This window comes from Pomacea canaliculata, linkage group LG11 (assembly GCF_003073045.1).
Source record: "Pomacea canaliculata isolate SZHN2017 linkage group LG11, ASM307304v1, whole genome shotgun sequence".
Lineage (NCBI taxonomy): Eukaryota > Metazoa > Mollusca > Gastropoda > Architaenioglossa > Ampullariidae > Pomacea > Pomacea canaliculata.
The window spans coordinates 7634096-7659358 of NC_037600.1; the positions used below are offsets into that span (position 1 = coordinate 7634096).

Genomic DNA, 25263 nt, shown 5'->3' on the forward strand with positions numbered 1-25263 from the left:
ACTGCCAGCATCATAGTCACAAGGCTACACATTTGCACAAGAATCCCCGCATTTACAAAATCCAAGCTTTAAATTATTAAAATTTTCTTTAATTCTCTTGTCTTCAAAGCCATGGGTGACAGAATTACATTTCCACACAAGAAATCCCATCAACATCTTCAGTGAACACAAAGAGGGATTAGGAGTTGTTGTGGAGCAGAATTATTTATTTAGAAAACTGCTCACTCATTCACCTTCCCGATTTAAACCCGAGTGAGAACACTGTTAACCTCAAGTAACATCAAGTCATTTAGAATTAAGATCCAGTTTAGCAGCAGGCAATATTTTATTTGAGTGCTTTTATCGCAAAACATTCTGAAGCCTGAGTAGGGTGGTTCAGTCATTGTCTACGTGCAGCAGAAAGGTGATCATGTCACCGTTATGTCTGATCAGACAAAAATAAGTATGCAGCATGCATCCAGGTAGTCTTGGTCAAGAAATGTGCCCCCCCATCATCTTTACAGCCCTTAACTTAATAAACAAATTAGTCTAATCATCTTTTAAATCTAGTCTAGCCAGCTTTGCTACAAATGTAAATAATTTAAATCTGGTCGTCCAGATATAAAAGTACATGTACTAATCTGCAATGTAAAATGTAATTTAACCATGTGATTTACTTGAATTTAGATCAGACATCTGCAGACGCACTTTCCATTTCTGCAACAAAACAAGAGGGGAATGTCTAAATGGACAGTGGTTAAAACACTTGCCTTTGTCAAGCTGTGAGATGTCCAGTGTTACCACGACCACCTATATATAACTTCAAAAACTGTTTGCACACAACAAAGATTAAGAATGAACACATTTATTTTTGCCTGACAAATAAATATCAGCATAAATGTCACCCTGCCAGGTCCCAAGATTGCTGTGACGCTGTGTACACACTGTGCATGTGACAATTGTCTTCAGTGAATGGTTTCTTCTTCACACAACAAAATGAACAGCAAATTGTGTCAAGCATTCAAAATTAACATAAAAACAAAAAAACCAAAAAAAACCACCGACCACCCAAAAGTTATTAAATGCTTTCAATTCTCAAAAAAAGTATAATTTTTTAAAATTTTATTTTGGTTATAAGTTTGGCAAGGGTTTGTGAAATCCAAATACCAGAAAGAAATTCACCCACTGAGAAGTGAGAAGTGCAAGCTGGAAATCTTCCCAGATGTGGGAGGTAGGTGAAATACAAACAGGATCTTTGCATGCTCACATAAACCAGGATGAGGGATTTATGAAGAGGAGGGTGAGAAAGAAGACAGTTAAAAAAAATCCTGCTTTGTTCAGTAAGACCGAAGAGAGTCAAAACTGATAGAAAGTAGTGGGTGCTACAAACTGTTCTAGACCTTCCATGTAGTGTGTACCTGTGGCAGTGACACCAGCCTGTAATATAACATTGGAAAAGATGGATGCTCAATGTGTATATGTCTTGTGAAGAAGGAGGAGGTATCAATATTGTATAATAATGAAGTTTTCACTATTACACAATAATAAAGCTTCATGCCTTACAAAATGTTTTCAGTTTAGGAAAAAATTTCCAATTTAAAAGCCTGATGTCTGTTTCAAGGCCACAGGTCAGAGCAGGCTTGAAACCAGTGACCTCTATAGTTGCGCATATGAACAGTCAGCCCACATTATCACCTGTTCACTGATTATGACTGCTGGTCTTCCCAAAATTCTTTTTCTTCCCTTGTCTTACAGATCATCATGCAACAGAAAAGATGTCATTCACAGTAATCCGAGATCTGCATTAAAAGTTATCCCAGATACAAAAAGCTGGTTTAAGAAATGTATGCAAGTCAGAGACAGAGGAGCTTATGGGAAAGGAATACACCTGATAAAATCGCTCTAAAACAGTCTACTGGTGGAATGGCTACATGAGGCTTCTCGAGCCAAGACATTCAACAGTTAGTCTACTGCCAGGTCTTAATGACCGTGTGCTGAAACCTTTCCTTTATTGCTCTGTGAAAAATATAGTGAGAATCACCTGGGCTGTAAGATAAAAAGATTACAACTGTGCATCCTGAATGGAGGAAATAGAGCACCATTAGAAGGATCCCCACTCCATGTCACACCCTGTCTTTGGGACTTCTGGACCATTACACTCTCCCGTTCATACATTTTCACCCCATCCCATCACTGACCCTGCATAGAAGAAACATGGTCAGCTGCTATGCATGTATTCCAACCTGTTTCCATGGCAGAGAAGAAAAGCTTTTTTTCTTCCCTAAACTTCTGATGTTTTGCTTCAAATGCCACTTACATTTTCTTCCTTCAGGCACCACCTTTGTATTGTGTGAACCTCACCTTCTGCCAAACAACTCGCAGTGCACTTAAAGAAGAAGAAACATAAGATTCCACTAGAGGCATATGCCTCCCTTCACCCAAGTTAAAATCAAAATCATCTAAACTACAACTCATTTAAACTGCCTGCTAACACTAGATGTGAAAAATATACATACCATAAGTACACCTAATGAGCAAGGGAGGTAGAAATTGAGCAAAACAATAAAGTTTAAAATCACAATCTCAAAGTCTTTCTGCGACACACTAAGAAAACACCTCCATCAAAACACAAAAGCAAACATCCTCTAAAAATTGCTGTTGTAACAAGATGTGACCAACTGTCATTTTGATGCTACCATTGTCCCTAACTCAAAAGCAAACATTTTGAAGTTGTAAAAAAATGTAAATACCAACCAAACAGTAACACAGTAAAGATCGTTTCATGACCTTTGTCAGAGCGAGGTGTTAGAGAACTGCCAGCTGGGTTAACTGGGGAAAGTGAGCTGCACTACATATCGAACTGATGCATCTTTCAGTTTGGATAACAGCACTCTAACCACTTGTCCATCGGCTCTATCAGTAACAGCCCCAAAAAAAGTTAATTTTAGAATTTCATTGAAGAGACAGAAAACAGAAGCTAGGAAGAATGGTAAAATCGTCAATCTTTAACCCAATACATGAAAATGTTCCTTGTCAGTAGGAAACTTGAAAATATCTAAAATGGGGCATCAGTAATAAAAAATTCAACTTGCAAACAACATCTCATCACAGTAGTTATCATAATTGTTAAGTGAATAAAACAGCATATCAGAATGTTTTTGTTGAGTTACCTTGACAACCACTGCATTACAAAAAGCAAAACTTCAAGTCATATTTCCAACTGATAAGTGTAAAATTGTTTAATATTTTTGTTACCATTAACAGAAAAAAACATAAAATATTGAAACTTTCCACCAAGTGATCAAAAAAAATGATGAATGACTAAAATATCAATTGCAACAGCTTTTGTTTAAACTGTAAGACCCAAACTAAACTAAAGCTCTTGAAACTTGAAAGTAACTGATAAATGACATAACATTCTAACCTGGTCAGGGAAGCATGCATAAATGAGTTCTTTGAATGCTGCAAAAGGGAAGAAAATTTCTGAGGTGTCGAAACATAAGTTGCTATACTAACTGCTGACTGGTTCTGGCGGAAAAGTAAACAATGTTTACATATAAAGAGAGTCACACAAGAAGTGCTCATTCATGCATTTATCTTTAGATTGGCAGTTTATATGTATGCACAACCAGAATAGCCAAGGAGGTGTCTTTATTAAAATTATGAAAGCACCAAACACAGCAAAGTGAAGATGAGTTACTGGCAAATCCACACCTTCAAACCTTTGCCGCAAACACATGATCCAATTTCATTTTCTTAATCAGGCAATCTAAACTGTACTTACATCTGCTGACTTAGATGTCAAATATTTTTATACAGAATGACCGTCTCCCATTCACATTCAAACAGACATGTGCAAACCCACTCTCTCTCTCTTGCATGTGCTCATATGTACATGTACACACACCTGTCTTTAGTCTCAAAACGTTCAAGGTGACCAGACGTTCCCAGAGTAAAACCTTGACAGGTGCCAATCATGGTGGTTTTGTTGCTGACAAAGAGCGCTGATAAAAGAGGGGCAAGGGGTAACAGATGTTGAAAGGTGGTAAACTAGGAGACAAATTTGAAATTATTAATCAAACGGCGATGGGCAAAAGCCAAAACCAAGGCACGGATGCGAATCAATGTATGGTAATCTGATTTTTAAATACAAGAGGGATATTGATCAACTTTTTAGATGAAAGCGAAACATTTTATGAGCAGGTATGACTGTCTTGCCTAAATCAGGACATCTGGTCAACTTATTTCAAGACAACAATATGATCTTAACATGAATTGTAAACTATTTGGAAGGAGTATTAACCTATGTCACTAAAAAAACAACAGTGCTATTCAATTAAATTCTTTGTTCATAAGTTACATAAAAGAAATACTGTGGGCAAACAACTCTGGCTATTGACTATGGTCAGCGTGTGTTCTTTGCCCTCTGCCCATGATTACAAAAGTAGACAGTACTACATGGTCTACACCCTGGATGCAGTGCATGATGGAAAAAAAAATTTCTTCCAAAAATTCAGTGGCCAAATATCTTTACATGTGAATGGGTGAGGGGAATCCTACGTTGACCCATAACCAATAAACAAATGCAACCAAAAAACAAATTTAAACAAAAGATTTAAAGATAAAAACATTGCAGATGCAATTTTTAATATTATATGCCACAACAGAGAAAGTAAACAAAAAGAAGGATGAACATTTTTTTTTTTTGCTTTTTTGTTTTTGGATGGGCCACTTTTGTTTTTCACTGGGTAAAATGAGGAAATCTAAGACAGCATACACGAACATACATCTCACATCAATATACGTTATTTCACACCTGTAAATGTTCATTCACTGACATATGTATCCTTTCATGCATTCATGTACACACACGCACACGTGACACATGCATGTACATTATGGAAGATAAAGTGTGGGGACATCATAGGTCATCCTTGGAGTGATAATGCTTTTCCTCTGTCCTAGAGTCAACTTTCTCAGCCCTTGGGTGATCACTGATTACTGTTTCTGGTTCCTGAGCTTCACAATCTGTTTGAACTTTGTGACCTGCTGCTCCTGAAGTTTCATGGGGAGATACCTGTGAATGGCAAGAGCTTGAGCTGTGCAAACTGCCCTGAGGAGACAGTGAACATATAGGAGATGACGAAGGTGAAGAAGCTATGTGAGGAGAAGGATTATCCTGGCTGCTTACATCACTACCTGCATGCAGATCTGACTGCTCATCTGGAATTTTGGAAGAAATGGGTTCTGCTGCCTCTCTTTGGACTGCCTGAGTTCCTTGTAAAGAAAGAACTCTGCTGTTACCATCCAGTCCACCATCATGAACATCTTGGGATGAAATGGAATCAGATAAATGCATCTGCTGTTTGCTAAGGTGGTCCTGTGCCTCCTGTGTAAGAGTCAATACACCCTCTTCGTCGATGCGTGCCCCCCATCCTTTTGCTTCATCCTGTTCGGAAACCACTCGGACATACTGGCCACTTCCCTCTGCATTTATTTTTAAGCTTGATTGAGCTTTGTAGGTGTCTGCTGACTCGACGAAATCACCCACCTGAGCATAATGATCTTCGGCTTCTTGTTTTCCTTCTACAGGATCTTGCCAAGACGTGGAGATGGGAGGAATGGAGCTGCTATCAAGCGCCACCTCCTCCATGCTGGCACCGAGTTCAGATGGCGCAGGGAAGCGAGGGACGAAACGGAGAACACGTGACAAGCTGCGCAGCAGATACAGAACGTCATTGTCGACACGACTCAACCCAAAGTATCCAGCCTCCAGCAGGAGGGCAAAGGCACGCAGGTAGTCGTTGCCATTAGACAGCTCATCAAAGTTGGTGTGTAGCTGCAGAAGGTACACAAAATCCAGGTAAATCTGGTTCAGCTGTGGCTTGTTGTCCTTGTAGCTCTCCGTATGGTAGTGCAATGTCACTGTCAGCATCTTGGAGCCATCAGGCAGCACATCCATAGACAATGGTCTTTCCCTGTCCTTAAGTGGCAAGGGCTTGGAGGCAGAGGGTCGCACTTCAAAGTTGAGGTGCAAGAAGCGAGAACCCACCTACAAAGTGTAAACACACGCACAAACCCACTGATGAACTAAGCTCAACATAAAGACCTACTTATCTACATTCACTAGCTTATATCTGAAAATGAACAAACCTGATAATTTAATTGTCTGATTTAATTAATGAACAGATTAATTCATGACACTAAATGTATAATCACACAAGAGACATCAACATTACAAACTAGAAAACAGGTTCAACAAGTATCATTAGAATCATTAAAAATATTTGTTAATTTCTCTGATGGAAAAACAATTCTCAACAACATGTACAAAAAAAAGACTGCCTCGTAAAATTGTGCCCCTACATTGTACTTGAAAAAATTATAAACAAACAAATCAACCCGCCATAAAAAAACAAAAGAAATACATCACCTACACTTACTCAGAAATCGGTTGAGACAAAGTGAGGGTGGCAGAAATCTCTCACCTGAAGGTAGTACAGATCATGAAGCTGGGCCTGGTGACGGTAAAACTTGTCATCTAGGAATTTTGAGACAGCATCCTCCTCCTTGCTCTTGTCCTCTGCTTCTTGTGAGGGAGATGAAGAGGTGGGGTCAGCATGGTGCACCTGGTCAACAGGTGATGAGGGTGCCTGACTGGCACAAGTGCCTTCACCTTGGTCCTGAGAAAGCAGGTCACCTTGAGCTTGGCCCTCGGCCCTGGGCTTTGTATCCTTTGCCTCAATTGGCTTTGGATGCTCCATGTCAGGTGTCTTGTTCAAGCTCGGTAAAGTGTCTGAAAGATGGGAAAAGCACAAACCATAAGATGATGCCCAATGTTTCAGACTCCCTGATAAGATGACTATTTATATATTCCTTCTTGAAAAAAAATGTAAAGTATATCTCCGATTATAAAGTGTTATAGCTGTATTTTGTAGCAAACCTAGTGAAAGTAGGGAAGTAAGCAGATGTGAAAAGTATGGGCTGATAGCTGTACATGAAACAAACGACTCAAGTGTGGATGCCATTGTGGCTTAGTCATACCTTGCGAAGCAGACAGGATTACTTCCAAGAAAGAGTTGTCTGCCAGAGTCAGCAGGAGCTGTTGCCCCTGGGAATGGTACAGGAAGACAAGTGGAATGGTAACATCATTGGTGCCATCTCCAGACATAGCAAACAGGGGCTGATTTTCACTGGAGCTGCCTTCCATATGATCTGACAAATGAATAAATGTGACTTATTCTGTGTGCACAGTGCAGACATGGTGTGTGGATATGACAGTCTGTAGAAATGAAGATCTATCGTTAGAAGGTTGGAAGTTGGGAAGAGAAAAACCAATCCAATCCCCCCCCACCAAAAATAACATAAAAATCTGCATATAAAAGTTACAGTTTGTTATTCTAGCATTTCTAAATTTTCAAAACTAGTTCTAAGTTTAACCACAGTTTTCAAGGAAAAAAGCTGCAATTCTTCACTGTTTTCTTTAACTCACCCACAACAATGCCTCCTATAGCTCCCACCCTCTGCAGGTTCCGAGCCTGAAAATACAAAGGATGAAAACAGGCTTCATCAAATATTTTTAAAACAGAGAATTTATCAAGAAAATAAATCCTTCATATTATTCTGGACATTACAAATTTTGAGAAAAAGGACCAATTAGATTCAACTTCATAGTACCTGTCTTTAGTTAGCTGTGGAACATACTTTTGTTACAGCTGTATGGAAATAAGCAATTATTGTGAAAAAAAGTCCAACATATTCCTCATCTAACATTTACTCTCAGTTTGGTTAAACAAAGCTACAAATCCATAAATGCATGAATGTGATGACACAAAGAACCAAAGTTTACCTTATCTACAAACATACAGTCTCCACGTTCAATAAGGACAATGTGACCAGTCAACTCATGTGAGTTCTCAATCTCCCTGCATGCTCGATATGGGCGAGCGATGGCCACCATACCCTTAATCTGCCATAAAAAACAGAGACTAAGAATCTTAGGTGATCCCACTGTCATGGCAAACGTGTCAGTCACTTACATCACTACATAGCTATCCTAGTAACAATATCTGCAATCCACGGCTTTCATTATTTTGATGACTATGTTAGGACTAGGGTACCTTCATGTCCTAAAATGATGCAAAGTACCAATTAATCCTGTCTTTTAGTATCTTCCTCTGGCATTAAACATCAGCATTTACAAAGCTGATCCTCTTTATGAGAAGTGCACTCATGCTCATCATCACTTGAGTTACAGTTATGTACCGGTTTCTGGGTTTTCAAGTCGTATCCAAACTGCGCAGGGCCAGCCCGCAAGACGTGTTTCTCCTTCAGGCCAGGGATGTTGATGATGATGTACATAGGATCATGCTGGGCTGAAAGATGGAAAGGGCAAACAATAGATCAGAGTTTGTGGCTTTACATGCCTCTTCTCCCTGTCCCTATGCAGAATAAACATAAGTAAACAAAAAAGTGAGGGAAAGTAAAAGAGGAGCGAAGTAAATGAGTGATTAAGATAAGATAAGATAAGATAAGATAATACTTTATTAATCCCTAGAGGGCAATTCAGTTGCAGCTCGATGATATATATCAACCCACAGGCAGTCGTGTTACAGTCAATCATACCATCTCGATTAAAGTCATACATGATCGCATGCACATCTTCTTCTTCTTCGTCGTTCACTCAAATGGACACGCCTGCCTCCTGCACGAATGATGCTGTGCGCCGCAGGTCCTCCAGGCTGCCGTGTAGCTTCCTCAATACTGGCGTCTCATCAGTCCAAATGCGGTGCCTGAGTTCTTCGTGCATAGGACATTCTTGCAGTAGATGTGCTGTTGTCTGACTGCCTGTCTGGCACGGGCACTGGTCTGTCTGGCCGATCCGGAGCTTGGTGTAAAGGTGGTAATTGAGACGGTTGTGGCCTGTCCTCAGCCTGAAAATAATGACCTGCTCAGCTCTTGTAAGCAGGTAGTACGGGTCATTTCGGTTGAAACGTGGGTGCTGCTGCAGCCACTTGTTGTGCTGTTTGGCCTTGATGATGGATTTGACTTCGCTGTAGGTGGTGGACCTGTCTTGCTGCTCTTTTTTGGATCCTTCCTTGGCAAGAGTGTCTGCGGCTTCGTTGCCAAAAATCCCACAGTGGGAGGGAATCCACTGTAAGACGACTGTGCAGTCTCCGCATAAGGAGGAGAGAGCAGTGGACAGGTCGTTCAGTTTCTTGTCTCTGGCAGTCTGTAAGGCCTGCAGGACAGACAGTGCGTCCGTAAAGAAGACGACGTTGTTGGAGGTGTCTGGGCTGTTTTCAACGTGGGTGGCACCGGTCTGAATAGCAACTGCTTCAGCCTTGAAGTTGGTGGAGTAGAGGCCGGTTGCGAGAGAAAGACGGTCTTCTCTTCCTCCTGGGTACCTGATGTACCTAATGCACATCACATTCATAATCCATTCAAAAGTCTGACGGCTGAAGCAACAAAAGACAGCCGCAGTCGGTTTGTCCTGCATGCAGGCATACTATATCGGCGACCTGATGGGAGCTGGACAAGTTCACCCGACAGAGCATGCCTGTCATCACGAAGGATGGCAGACACTTTCAGTAAAGTCCTCCTGTTATACAGATCCTGAAGAGAACTCTGGGTGGATCCAACGACTTTGGAGCAGGTGGATACCACACGATGTAGGCTGCTCTTGTCCTTCACCGATAAACTATTATAGAAACAGATGAACGAGAAGGACAGCACGCTCTCAATATGTGATCTGTAGAAAGCTGAAGAAATTGGGGGGAGACAGAGAAAGACCTCAGCTTCCGTAGGAGGAAGAGGCGTTGTTGAGCCTTCTTCACGACAGATTGAGTGTTGACATCCCAGCAAAGTCGCCTATCGAAGATGGTGCCCAGGTATTTAAAAGCAGAAACAATTTCCACCTCCTTGTCATGGATGACACAGACGGGACACGGTGGAGAATTCCGACGGAAATCAAAGACAATCTCCTTCGTCTTACTCACATTAAGTTCTAGAAAGTTGTCATCGCACCAAACAATGAATTCTTCCAAAGCATCACCGTGAGTGTGCACTGGCCCGCTAAGGAGAGACAGCAGTGCAGTGTCATCAGAGAATTTGACAAGATAGTGACCCTCATGACTACTGCGACAACTGTTGGTATACAGGATAAACAGAAGCGGGGATAGAACACATCCCTGAGGTGAGCCGGTGCATGTGGTGGTTAAGTTGGAAAAAGTGCCATTGACAAGAACTCGTTGCTGCCTGTCGACCAAAAAGTGAATTATCCGTGACACTAGCTGATGATCAAGGGAAAACTCGTCGAGGAGTCTTCGAGCTAGGATATGTGGCTGGATAGTGTTAAAGGCCGAAGAGAAATCAGCGAATAATAGTCTAGCATGGGCTTGAGGATTCTCCAGGTGTTTGATTACAGTGTGGAGGATGAACAGTTTAGCATCATCAACACCTCGCTTGGACTGGTATGCAAATTGCAAGGGATCAAGACGATTGTTAGCGGCATTAAGAATCAATGATTTGATGATTGTCTCAAATACTTTCATGACCAACGATGTTAAGGCCACCGGTCTAAAGTCATTGAGATGCCGAGCTGAAACTATCTTTGGAACTGGAACAATGGTAGATAATTTCCAAGCAGCTGGGATGGAGAGTGAATCCATAGAGCGCTGAAAAAGATGTTGAAAAATGCCTCCAAGTTGGTGCGCACAGAAACGTAATGTTCTGCCACAAATACCATCCGGACCCGAGGCCTTGCGAATATTTACTCCCTGAAACATCTCCACAACTTGCTCGCGACAAATCTCAACCTTCGGCACAGGGTGAAGAGAACGAAGCACATCGTGAACTTCCACGGAGAAGTCATGTGCCTCGAACCGAGCAAAGAAAGCATTAAAAGCATTAGGAAGGGCCGCACTGTCAACGCCTGAGATCAAGATATTGGCTTTCGACCCCTTACTCCGATCGACAGGACTGGCCATGTTCTTCAGTCCCTGCCAAGCCTCTCGGATGTTGCCTGTAGCAAACTGAGACTCGATTTTCGACTTATATTGCACCTTGGCTCGACGGATAGCATCACGGACCTCTCGATTGACTATCTTTTTGTCGTGTACAGAACCTGTGAAGAACACACGTTTTTTCCTATTAAGCACAGCTTTCAGGCTCTTGGTCACCCAGGGTTTGTTATTAGGGTAAAGCACAAATTGTTTGGATGGAATGGTGCAATCGACACAAAAGGAGATATAGGAAGAGATGGTGTCCACTAAGTCGTTCAGAGTAGGACATGCTTCTAAAAAAGACATCCAGTTAGTACATTGAAAACAGTCCTGTAAGTGTGCAACATTGTCGGCAGCCCAGCATTTAGTGGAATGAACTGTCGGCGTACCCGCCTGATCACAGGTTTATAAAACGGGTATCAGTTGTACACTCGTATGATAGGACGCACCCAGACTGGGCAGGGGTAGAGATCTGTACGCATGTGGTACAGATCCGTACACGAGGTCGAGTGTTGTCTGACTCAGTGTAGTATGACATGTCACATACTGGTCGTAGTTAGGGAGAACTGATGTCAGATCACAGTGGTTAAAATCTCCCAAAATAAATTTTGGAGCATCAGGACAAAGCGAGTCGAGATTGTGAGTCACATCTGCAATGCACTGTAACGCATTGGAAACATTTTCCCTGGGATGAATATACACAAGCGTGAAAAACAGCTGGGGGAATTCTCTCGGGAGGTAAAATGGGCGAAGTAAGATTGAGCAAGTAAGTAAAATAGAATGACAGAGAGACAGGATGTGTATGTATGTGCATGTGCAGAATAAACATAAGTAAACAAAAAAGTGAGGGAAAGTAAAAGAGGAGCGAAGTAAATGAGTGATTGAGCAAGTAAGTAAAATAGAATGACAGAGAGACAGGATGTGTATGTATGTGCATGCATATTTTTTGGTCTATAACTAAAAGCAGAAACTTACAGAAACAGAAAGAGAGGGAGAGGAAATGGCAACTGAGGTATATAGAGACGTATAAACTAAAGACAGAGAGAACAGAAAAGTAGGAGGCAAAGGAGGAAAGAAAGAAAATTGCATATATGTGACCCTCCACGACGAAATGAGTCTTAAGTCGCGCGGAACAGTTTTGTGCTAGAGGCCCCGAAAGGTGATAGGGGTAGTTTTGTGCAGTTTGACTTTTCTTTAAAAAATGGATTCCTTGGTTATTAAACTATCAGGAAAATATACTGGTACGTTAAAATAAAAGTTAGAAATCGACTTTAAATACGTTTTAATTGAGGTACCATACTGCGATCCGTACCGATTTCAGACGAAATTCAAATGCTGTTTCGATACTGTTTCCCTGTCATAACCCCATCGTGTTATACCTTTACAGAAAGCGTGGAGTCAGTATGTTCAACTTCTTCAATGAACGATTCAAATATTAACCGATCAAAAGATTTGTCTGCAAAAGTCTAGGAGTTAACAAACTTGGTCGGCCATCTCGATGCTAATCTTTGAACCCGCTTTTCTCAAAATGGCCACCACCGTACTGTCACACTTCAAACGTGTTTAACTCACTCAATGCTAGGATGAGAAGAACAACTTTTGTATCAAAAGAAAGTTCAGAACCTGAACTTGTGAAAAATATGCAATTTGGCAAATCTCAAATTTCCGACTTAAGACTCATTTCGTCGTGGAGGGTCATATATACTCTTATACATATCAAGTGGATGCTTTGAGGTATGCAAATAAACTGAATGGCTAACCATCAGACTGCTGATGTTTGGAGAGTTCAATCATCTCTTGCATGAAGAGCATGCCATCCTCTGCATCCTCTGGGCTCAGTGCCTGGCACAGTTCATTAAAGGATCATGACGCTTACACCACAAGATCTTGTACTTCACAAGAAAAAACTACAACGCACGTCTTGTACTGTATGATACTAGACATAATAACAAGTATCATTAAAATACTCCTGTTAGAAGATGGTTAAAATTTCCCCTGCAGATCATTGCCAAAGGTAGATGAGACCTGCAGAAGCAGCTTACGCCACAAGCAAACATCTATCTTAAGTTTAAGCATCTTTACCTCCTCAATCTTATTTGTAAGGCCTTTGAGGAATGCATAAACACTTTTACATTTTGATCAATATCGTGCAATTTTGATACTAAAAAACTGTAAAGACTGCAAACGCTTTGCTAACAATCAAAAGTAATGTCAAACTCTTTTAACAGTGAAGTCTAGAAATGCCTTAATGTTTCTGAAAAACTTTCTGAATTTGCTTAAATCTCATTCCTCAGACTAGAGTGGACCACTGTAGTCCGTACCTCAGACTACTGTGTAACCTTGCAGTCAGTACCTCAGACTAGAGTATAACATTGCAATCAGTACCTCTGATGCTGTGTGCAGAAGCTGTATCCGACCATCACTCATTGTTGCAATGCGAATTCCCATAGCATGCAAAGCCTCCAGCTGATCTTTATTTCCAGCAATAAATTCAGAGGCATGCAGTCTCTCTCGACGACTACAAACACAAAGAGTAGTGTAAGCTTGCCTGCCTGGCACCATACCGCCAGTCTATCTATACAACTACACAGACAACAGAAAGAGAATATGCCTACCAAGATTCTGATGGGTGTATATACACTTTAACAACAACAAAAATGTTTAAGTTAAAGTACACACTTGTGCTTTGAAGAGCAGGATCCCCTGAGTAGGCATGCAAACAGTCAAAATTTCATGCTTAGTCTCATTTTACACAGCAAAAATTTTTAATTTAAATCAACTGTTTCTTTTAAGGTAGGAAACAGACATAAATATGATAAAGTGCAGCAGTACAGTAAATTTAGGAAACTAGTATGATGAAAAAATCACTTCCAATGAACACATTTGCTTAATTAGAATGAACTTTGACTCCATATGTAAAGGCACCGACTTGCTTATTTATTACAGAGAACTGTGACAACTCTTCGACTATAGTCAGAGTCTGCTGATTGTTTACACTACTTTTAAAATTTACCCAGGCCACACAAGGGCAAAAATATGACAAGACCTTTGATTTTTCCCAACTGACCTCTTTTGCTGTGGGCTGAGCCTGTCCACTATGTCTTTGATGTGTGAGCGCACTGTCTGGGCATAGCTGCGGCCAGCACTATGGGTTGAATGGTAGTTTGGGCACACGTGGTCTGCTAGCTCTTCGTCATCATCGTCTTCATCCTCCTCCTTATGTCTCCCTCCTACAGTAGAAGTAGCAGCAGCAGTGATAAAGTCACCAGATGTTGGAGGACTGAGCTCAATGGTGAGCTTGCTGTATACTTCTCGTCGGATCTGTACATAAGCCATGATCAAAATGAATTTTTTGTTGGCTGTGCATGCATTTTAAAAATAGCCAAGTAAGCATGCTAGTATATTTCACTTGCACACATGTCTAGGGATTAATAAAGTTTTAATGGACTGCGATGCCACTTTCAACTCCATTTTTTTTTAAGATCAACATGTAAAAGAATCCAACAGATTTCTATCCCATGATGAAAGAAAATGCTATAATAAAGAGAACAGGCCATGAAAATTAGAAACTGAGTATAATGCCGCATTCTCCTCTTCCTCAGTTACTGTGAGATTATCATTAATGTGTACATTCTTTCTTAAGATCAAGTACACACATGCAATACATTCATGCTTACCCTGGGCAAGGCAGCAGCAGCAGCTGCTGTGATGTTGCCCACAGACAATGCCAGTGGCAGCAGATGAGCTTCTGTTGTGAAGATGAAGTCATCAATGTCAAACAAAATATCACTCTTCTCAGCGAACAGAAGATACAGGTACTTGAACATCTCAGCCAACACATAAGAGTCCATTCTGGCCAAAAAAATTCATTTCATGAAGCATGAAATCAACAGAAATATAGGCATGTGCAAATAAACGATTATGTAAACACATAGCTGCATGTATAAACATATCTAAGCATGCATAAAACACACCCACACCTTCCCCCCTCCCTTACACACACTCTCTCAATACCCCCACACACAATAAATAGAAGTTTTCTGCATTCCATTATTAATAACAAGCAGCTCATGTTGCAAATTCATGTAAGAGTTGGCTACATTCTGCCACTGAACATGCAGCCTTTCAATCTGCCACATTATCTGTAGGTGATAAGAATTAATTTTGAACAATGCACAAAACTATATCAACTGCTCAATTACTCACTGGTCTTCATGGGCTCCTGTCTTCACATCCTTGATTGCAGCAAATCCACAAGGAACACGTGCATGCAGCTGAAGATTATCAAGAACTTTCTTGCCAACCTCTAGGTAGTATGGGTCAGCTGTTGCCTATTGACAGACAACCATAAACACATCCATAATTATGCCCTCTACATGCTCTCCATGTATCTCTGAAACACACACATACACAATTTATACACCCACCCATAAGAACAGATATGATTTCAAAAGGTACAGCACATGTATTTTATAGACCAATTATGTACCAAGACTGTATTTGAAATAAATAAAACAGCTGGGCAGAAGGCAGCAGTTTTTATACCTTGTACAGGAAGTATGTTGATTCTATGAACTCTGGCCGTAGCGGGTGATGTCCCCAATGCACTCTAAAGTCAGTAGTAAATGCCTGCCAAAATGTAGTTCCTGTTGTTAGTTTACAGACATGATAAACATTCCGAGTTTATAGTTGTTCCTCAGTACAAAATTATACAAAACCAGTCTCTTTATGTCTGTAGCTGGCATAATTGTTTTTACATCTGACTGCTTACACCTCTTTAATAAACTTCTTTAACTCATTAGACCTGCGCTATTTACTGCATAATTCAGAACACCATTGCGTTGATGGGGAGCGCCCAAAGGTCACATGACTAATGTAGTTGTGATCTGGGGCCAGTCTGTTACCTTTAAATTTTTTTTGCCCGCAGTTCTTTCCTGAATGATTGTTTATAGGCAACATTCTCAAAATACATTTTTATGTTCTGCTCTTTTCAGTCAAAGTCTTGAACACATTATATATATTCTTTGCTGTTGTATATAAATATTGTGTATTATATCTGTGCATCTTTGTAGTTTGTCACAAAAGAGTCTTCTTCTTCGTCGTTCACTCAAATGGACACGCCTGCCTCCTGCACAAATGATGCTGTGCGCCGCAGGTCCTCCAGGCTGCCGTGTAACTTCCTCAATACTGGCGTCTCATCAGTCCAAATGCGGTGCCTGAGTTCTTCGTGCATAGGACATTCTTGCAGTAGATGTGCTGTTGTCTGACTGCCTGTCTGGCACGGGCACTGGTCTGTCTGGCCGATTCGGAGCTTGGTGTAAAGGTGGTAATTGAGACGGTTGTGGCCTGTCCTCAGCCTGAAAATAATGACCTGCTCAGCTCTTGTAAGCAGGTAGTATGGGTCGTTTCGGTTGAAACGTGGGTGCTGCTGCAGCCACTTGTTGTGCTGTTTGGCCTTTATGATGGATTTGACTTCGCTGTAGGTGGTGGACCTGTCTTGCTGCTCTTTTTTGGATCCTTCCTTGGCAAGAGTGTCTGCGGCTTCGTTGCCAAAAATCCCACAGTGGGAGGGAATCCACTGTAAGACGACTGTGCAGTCTCCGCATAAGGAGGAGAGAGCAGTGGACAGGTCGTTCAGTTTCTTGTCTCTGGCAGTCTGTAAGGCCTGCAGGACAGACAGTGCGTCCGTAAAGAAGACGACGTTGTTGGAGGTGTCTGGACTGTTTTCAACGTGGGTGGCACCGGACTGAATGGCAACTGCTTCAGCCTTGAAGTTGGTGGAGTAACAAAAGAGTAGAAACAGCGCTTTAGTTATTTGGTGCCCATATCTTCCCCCCACCTAAGTTGAGCAGATGCTCGGTCAAATGGACCTGCATGTAGATGGTCACATAGCATCAACGCGAGTGACCTCTATCCCCTGCAAACCTCTCTTGACTCTTGGCAGCGCAGCGGGACACGTTACTCAGGTCAGTGAGCCAGGTGCGGGGAAATTGTGGTAACAACAGGCTGGCTGGTGTCGGAAAAGGAGTGCACACTGGTGAAAGGGACGGTGCGCATGAGCGCTTGTCCCAGTTCTGTCTACAGCACGTTTCACACCTATGGGGAAGTCCAGACAAGTGAGACCACCATCCTTGTGCGTCGTGGTGCCAGGGAGAGCCGTCCAAGACAAGGGAGATCAATGGTCAACAGACCACCATCTCTTCTACGTTGCCTCGAGAGGGCCAAACGTCTAGCAAAGACAATCGTCTGAAGTAACCAAGGACAATTGTGTGCCACACCACCAAGGACAAATACATCCCACACGGCAAAGACATTATTGGTTGAGCTAAGTGGTGTATGAATGTGCTAGGTGTAGAGAGAGTGAATGTGTATGTGAACGAGTGTGGTGTAGGATGTGTGTATAGTTAAAGATAGGTTTTATGACTCACTAGATACCTGGATTAGTTAACGGGACACCCTAGACAACTAGCTAAGATAGAGAATTTGTTCATTTGTAGGTTCATTTGTCTTTCATTACCTAAGCTCTCGACATTTTTCTATACTTAATAATTACTTTGTTTCCACTAAATTGCATTTTGTTGTTTATTGGGCAGTGCGCTGTGAGTTTCAGTTGTTGATTAGTGTTAATTAGCAATTAGTGGAAGTGCTTTGCACACAAGATCATGTCGGTATGGATGGCAGAGTAGTTGAGAGTGTAGTTAAGGCTTAACTACGAGAGTCTCCTTCCATCGCACGAACCTAGACCTCGTAGGATTGCAATATAGTTAAGTAGATTTGTTACATAGTTTAGAGCATATCTGCTGCTGAATCTTACAGCTTATGCCATACTGCATAGGTTTGTCAAATATGATGTACTATATTTTACCTCCATCACCCATGCAGCACATGACCTTTATTTGGAATGCTCACCTCTCTTAACAATACTTATTTGGAAGGCAGTGTAAATGCTACAAGACATAAAAGTAATGATTAAAAACTCTAAATAATATAAATCTTCCTCACCTCTGGCAGAAAGTTGTGTCGTTGCATCACCTGATAAAGCAGTTCATGCGTCTCAATAGCAGGCACTAGATCACCTTTCAATACCTGCCATGAACTATTTACTTTAAGAAGAGCAGTCACCTGTTACTTTCAGACTACGATAAAATGAACCATGTGTTAAGTCTGTATAACTATCCAACTCACTGCACGCAAACATATGTGAAAGAGATTCTTTTTCTTCAAAACTATAAAATGCCTCATCCCTGAAGAAAATCTTTCAAGTGTTGCTCAGACTGAAGTAATACCAGGTATTCTGATTTTGTTTAAACAAATCTGCATCATGAAAAGAAAATTGTGAAGATGAAAAATTTTCCTCCAATGGTCTTGAATAGCAGAAACAGCCTAACTGATGCTAAACTAGAGCTACAAAAAATATTACTTTTGGGTGGAAATTGCATATTTTAACAAGAAAATGAGAGGCAAGAGAGACAATATTCTACTGATTAGCTTCCACAGTAAATTCCCCAGAAATCCCTCTCCCTCAAACTCCAAACCCTAGAAACAACTACAACAAAAAGAATGCACTATACGACATTAGTATATGATATGTAAGTAAGCAAGTGCCATCCAGGACAAGAGAAACATCTCACCTGTAAACCTGGCCAAAAAGCCAGAAGTGCATCCACAAAGTTTCTGGAGATTGAGGTGGGCTTGTGCATATGCACATCCACCAAGAGAGGTCCTTGGCTCATATAACGCATCACAGAATCATAGTGCTGCACACCAAATGATTATCCTGCATAATCCTATACATTGATACAAGCTTTAACATTTCAAGCCTTTTGTCTCACATTATCTCTGCTCTACACTGCCACGAGGATACTATTAACTAATTTGTTACTATCTTCATTTGCATGAAGTTGAAAATGTCTGTTTTAAGGTCCAGTTCTGCAAAAATGCTTCTTGTTTATCCCTCTCCAAATTCCTACTCCAAACTGCTCATACTGAATCTTTCACTCTTCTCACATTCTCTTTTTGTGATGTTCTCCTTTTTCTACTATATAAATTAAACCCAGCACATCTTCTGTTTGTAAAACTTAAACATCTCCAGTTCTTTTTTTTTTTTTGATTCTTCCCCCCTATTTTTGAACCCATAAAACATCAATCAGCAGTTGACATGATTGAGTGGTCAATCTAGTGCAAGGGGAGGGAAAAACTCAATGTAATTTGTAATTAGTTAAAAAGGGACAAGTGTTAGAAAATATTTTTCAGGTATATGCAAGTGATTCACATGTACCTTACCTTGTTAAATCGCTCCAAATAGCTGTCATCACCAAGCAACACATAAGCCTTCAGCACATATTCATAGTAAGAATCTATACCAGCTCCTACTCCACTCTCTGAAAAAGCCACACACACACAAACTTTCCAGTGGCAAACAAACATACATATGACAAACACAAAATGAATATTAGCAGGACAGAACCTCAGAACTGATTAAATTGGTATATGCCCTATACAAGCAGGACATACTGCATGCTGTTCAATGTTTGGAAAAAAAATAGTAGTCACCAAGTCAATGAATCAGATTATATTTTTGCAGTTGTAAAGATATTCTGTGACTGACCTCTGCGTATCCAGTCTCCATTATGGATATTAATAATGAGACCCATGAGGTCACTGCCACGATGTCTCTGAGCCCACAGGTAATCCATTGCTCGCCGTGCCTTTTCCTGCAGCAACATTTCAAACAGACTTTTATTTGATACCAAGACATTACATGGCAAGTAAACTACTAACAAAAGCCCCGTCTCTAGTCCATGAATATTTTCATTAGAAATATGGGGTACTAAAGGAAGGTGCCTCTAGTATATTCAAGTTCTTCTCTAAACAGAATGTGCAGTTACTGCTAATAGTGAATTGTACAGGTAATTGAAAATCAAGTAAATTATTTCCCTCTGAGTTAAAACAACATCACATATTACCCTTGTCACAACCTTTGCTGAATGCAAGGGACTGATTAAGCAGCTCTCTACAAGTCATAGACAGCATTTCCTGTACAATTCTTGTCTAAACGACCCTTGTCACCTTTCTCAAAGAGGAATGACAATCAAAGAAAATAGAACATAACTTTTTAACATAAAAGTTTACATCTTTTGAAACTATGTCCACAGGAATGCACAGCTACAAAACTTTACCTCATAGACGGGGATTCCTGTCAGGCGGCTAAGGGCAGCAAATTCTAAAATCATGGATCCAGCACATGCTGTACAAGTGTCACGATAGGAACTGGTTATATGTGGAACTATCCCATGCTTCAGGTTGATCTGCAACAAGTTAAGACTTTCTGTCATTAAATCATGTGACTCAACTGATGCACAGAGGGCTTTTGGTTGAAATGTTGAGAAAAGACAGAAGATTGTGATAATGTGCTCACCCTTGGATATGGAATACCAGTGGAGGTGTTAAATGCAGGCAAGAGGCGATCACCCACTTCCTTTGCTCGAACTAAAAGTTCGTTGTTGTACCAAGGCAGCCCCAGCCCTTGTTGTTTAAAGTACTGTGCCATCACATGGCCACTAAGTAGACCCCTACAGTTACAAACACACAGGTAAGGTATAGGTAAGCACATGTGCGAACATGCATGCATGGACACACATAAACAGATCACATACTTAAAATAAGCAAAATTTTTACTATTTATATTTGAAGAAAATAATTTAGTTTCTTAACAATATATAAAAACAAACAAATAATAACACTCACCAATTTGATTCCTTAATTAAACATACTCCACTTTTGTTCTTAAAAGTAAATAGACTAGACCTTCAAAACTGGCCATTTTGATCCCATCACAAGGCTTTCATTGCCACAGAGATATCTGTATGTCATATTTGTACACAAGTCAGCATAAATGTTAATAACCTGTTCCATTTCTGTTTTGCCAGCTTAATGGTTTTAATAGAGATAATGTTATATGAACCATAAACTGCAACTTATGCAATTCAGTATTAAGGAAGGCAACTAAAACTGCACAAGCCTAAAGATAACACATTGAATTTCATTGTAATAAATTACTACAAATTAGCATATAATGAACAATAGCATTTTGTAAAGTATTTAAGAAACATCAAAAGTCATGAAAATTCTGGCATGCTATAGCTAAAGGTTCAGCTAGCTAGTCAGAAAAACTGTTTACATTTAGAGCAGCTTTACACTTTTCTTGTTGAATGGGTCCAGCTATGTCATGTCAGTTTGTTGTCTTTCATGAAAGAGTATTCAAAAATTGTAGCCTCTATAAAACAGCCAAGGGATATATTTTTAAAATATTTGTTACAAAACCCATGATTGTAAGCAGAAAAATTTCAGAAAGTTCGCAGTAAAACCTCCCTATTAGGACTTGCTAAAATCCACAGAGTATGGAAATCACACAGTCTGCTTTTGTTCCACAACCATGATTAGAAACAGCTATAAATTCAAGTTCATTTACTTAATGCTAAAAATAAAGCTCATAAAATCATATTGTAGTGCTTTTTGTTTTGGCTGTTCTTGCTTTCGCTAAGTCATGATTATTTATTCTCCTACTGCTGCACTTGACTTGTAAGTACCAAGGTAGACACACATTTTTAAATGTGATTTCTGCAAAAAGTTCCAACAAGCTACTGATCAATTCATCATTTGGACCTATGTTGATTCCACTTTTGCTTTTGGGACAGGGTGGTCATGGCGGGGTCAATTTGACTCAGGCAGGTAGTCGAGGTGGCTGTGAAAATATGGTTTAGGGTCGAAATGATTGGTGATCCAATGAACAGTCTCTTTCTAAATATACCTAATTTATTTTATGCTGCTTCTTCAGTAAGTTATAATACAATGCAAACAGCCAGCCAGAAGCAGTCTATTTTAAAATGTACTTTTTTTTCAACACAAGATTTCATAATAGAGCCCAAACTGTTGGTCATAATTTGTTTTGAGGTAGTTATAACAGACAGAAGTACAGTGAAATATGCCTGTGAAAAGTTTTTGGTAAGTATTTAAGAGAGGGGAAAGGTCTAAATGAGGGTGTTTTACCATATCTTTTATTTAAGCCCAACTTACTAGTTCACTTGGTAACTGATTTAACATTAGCAAACATGCTTGTTCAATTACATGCATTCAACATGAATTTCATTGTAAACTTCCTGATTTGAAAGAGCAAAGCCTGGAGAAAAAATTGAATTGATATATGTGACTGTTTCCCTTGATCTCTTTACAAACATAAAACTCAGTCTTGCGTTGGACTCAACCTATCTGAAACTGAAATGATCACAAAACTTACCCTAACACCCTAATGTTGGTCTCAAACACTGAAACTATCACATCACAGTCAAAGTGAGAATCCTGGATGACCTGCATCACAGCATTTTCAAATCCTTCTACATTCCCCAGCACCTGTGATAATCATAACAAGATAATTTCATTATAAAATTTACAGATGCATATTATTATTTTTTAGTTATGAGTAAAGTCCAAAAATATGTTTAAGTAATCAACAAATATAGGAAAGCAGTAAAGGAAGATATAGACAAATATTAAGCTCATTGGTACAGAATGTAGAAGACTCTATAACTACTGTACTGTTGTTTTACTTTGTACACAAAAGCCAAAGTGACAGAGAATGCAAATAAGAAACTCACTGCTAAGGTGTCCAGCGTGTCCACAAGTGTTAAAGTAAAGCTGTAATATATAAAAGATTTATTTTGGATATCAACATTTACTCAAGGCTATTTTTAAATACCATAGTCAAGAAAATCTGAAATGACAAAAACTGAGCAAATTAAGACTCGTGAGATCAAATCCTAAAAATTTGCTGTGTAATAACAAAAAAAAAAAAAAAAAAAAAAAAAAAAAAAGAAGAGTAAAATTAAAACATATTTGTGTGACTTAGTTGCTTTCTTTCATGAAATAAATAAATTGCAGTTAATGCCTGATCATAACTATCACTAAATGATAAATATAGTTACTACAAACTGCTTTGTTATTGTAAGCACTCAAAATGTTTAGTTTTACTTAGAGCAGATTTAATCTCTAAGTAGGTCATAATGGATTTACTTACTTTCCTAAAGAATCATCAATATCTCCGCGCGACACCTCTGAGCCCCGATAGCGACCTTTGCAAGACAAGGGCATCAGTTCATCTGCTGGATATGCTTTGTCCTGCACATGACATCTACTTCTCAACATAAATTGTCAAATTTTTAATAGTCTTTACATTTGTTGCTAAACAAAAAAAAAATTCGAAAATTAAGGCTTTTTCATCTGTTTACTGTTAAAATTGATGATCGAACACATATCAAGAAATCACGAGTTATAGCTACTTTCAGATTATCTAAAAAAATACATTTACCTCTTAATTTTTACAAAATAATAAAAGATACAGCATAGAAAAAAGACCTTTAAAATGCACAATAATAAAAATTCTGTGTGGATGTGAGCTCAATGCACCGTGCATAAAAGACTACAAATGAACTGACAGTCAACCATTCAAGAGATTTTAGCATCAGCAAACAAATGATACCAAGGCAAACATGAACTAAGCACATGGATGACTTTGAAATACAGAAAGGATAAGAATGATAATAAGGTTTGCTTGGTATCCTCAAGATATGTCATATAAGAGAGTGACTTCGAGGTTTGATTATGCAAGATATGTAAGAGAGTGGCTTTGAGGATGGATTATACAAGATATATTATATAAGAGAATAATTCTAAGGCTGGATTTAAAAATTTTGAATGTAGACACTGTAGACACAGAAAGCAGTAGAGAATTCCAAACAGTGGGGCTTGAGAAGAAGTGTCTGCTGAATTTCTTCCATCTGACAGGTATGCTGGGTGAACATATGTACACACATACATCATCTCACCCACTTTTATGCACACTTTTCTATGTGGAAGCATATAAATAGACAGAGACAGTTTTCACATAATGTAAGATGATTACAACAATAAATAATGATAAATAGAAAAGAGACAGAATGTGGCACATGAGAAGTAATATAAATAAAAACCTGAAATAATAAATGTTGCTTCAAAGAGAGAGAGAGAAAGACAAACAAGTACACACTCACCATATAGCTGTTAAATGCATGGTTAAACATTTCCACTACTTGTTCCCTGAAACAGCCATGTTACTATTTTAATAATAATAACAGACAGACTGAATGGCAAAACTAGGAAAAGTGCAGAAATCATAAAAATACATTAAAATGGAAAATACGCAAAAATACTTGTTACTATAATAAATAATAATAATGCTTGATATCAAAGTAATGACAGTACTGGTGATTTATATAAGGGTAATGACTACATATAGCAACAACTCAACATTAGTAGAACTACACATATCAGTAATTGCCATCAGAAGCTTTACAGACCTATTGTAAAGCATTTCTCATTTAAAAAAACAATTTTTATTTGTTGTTGAATATACTACACAAAGAAAACAACAAGGACAAAGTTGATATATAAGCAATTATTAATTGTTATTTCAGTTTAAGACTAATATGAGAACACATGTTCATCTTTTATGTACCAGTTTTTGAGTCATGTGATTTCAGTGAGACTAAATACAACATTCTTCTTAATATACAATAACTGATTTTATCGTTTATATAAGAGCAAAAGCCAATACTCAAGCATTATAGCTATCACCAATCAATAACTGCTACAGATACTTATAAAACTGGCTGGCATCAGTGTCTCAACAAATTCATTTGTGCACTTATTATGCTCATTAAAACATCCTTCTGTAAGTATTTTTCAATACATAATTCGATCAACACAACCGAGTATGAATGCAACAATCGGGCGTGGCCGTCGCTATGGACTAATTAAGGGTTACGTTATCTCCACACAATTCTGTTTAATTTCAGTCAATTCTTGCTAAAAGAGACCTAAAGATGTAAGCTGAAATCTTTATACGATGAAAATTATACTGACGCAATTCTTATATAAAGACTAAGGAAACCTGTATCATCTCATCTATTTACACTATTACGTTTGTACACGCAGACGACACTTTCAGATTTTACATACTTCGCTTTTCGCTTATCCTCAGAAGACATTTCTTCCGATGGTCCCAGCAAAAATAGGATTATTGCTAGGCCCAACATCAAAGTTACGAACTTCCGTGGCCTAAGCATTTTTCCTCTTTTTCTTCTGAGGCTCAAAATGTTGGTTATATGATACCCTTGATTGCCAGTTACGCTTTACAGTGCCATGTTGTCATTCGGAAGTCTCGCGATAACTCGAGACGTGACGAGAT

At 39.4% G+C, this 25263-nt stretch overlaps 1 protein-coding gene across 3 annotated transcripts; it reads right to left on the reverse strand.

Moving 5' to 3' along the window:
* Positions 1–828: 828 nt before the first annotated feature.
* Positions 829–25249, reverse strand: LOC112574961 (ER degradation-enhancing alpha-mannosidase-like protein 3). Of its 3 annotated transcripts, XM_025256410.1 has the most exons (24): positions 25035–25249; positions 24068–24113; positions 23056–23156; positions 22637–22676; positions 22279–22391; positions 20401–20554; positions 20162–20290; positions 19591–19696; positions 19266–19387; positions 18614–18739; positions 17985–18068; positions 15528–15611; positions 15189–15313; positions 14660–14834; positions 14050–14303; positions 13368–13500; positions 12743–12824; positions 8245–8354; positions 7829–7948; positions 7472–7517; positions 7024–7194; positions 6468–6775; positions 5184–6031; positions 829–5123 (listed from the first exon to the last, which is right to left on the reverse strand). In XM_025256410.1, exons 1-24 carry the CDS (start codon positions 25139–25141, stop codon positions 4901–4903), a joined length of 3807 nt encoding a protein of 1268 aa, XP_025112195.1. In that variant the 5' UTR covers positions 25142–25249; the 3' UTR covers positions 829–4900. The 3 variants fall into 3 exon arrangements, with proteins under 3 accessions (XP_025112195.1, XP_025112194.1, XP_025112193.1); XM_025256409.1 differs by having other exon boundaries at positions 829–6031; positions 19266–19363; XM_025256408.1 differs by having other exon boundaries at positions 829–6031.
* Positions 25250–25263: the final 14 nt, after the last annotated feature.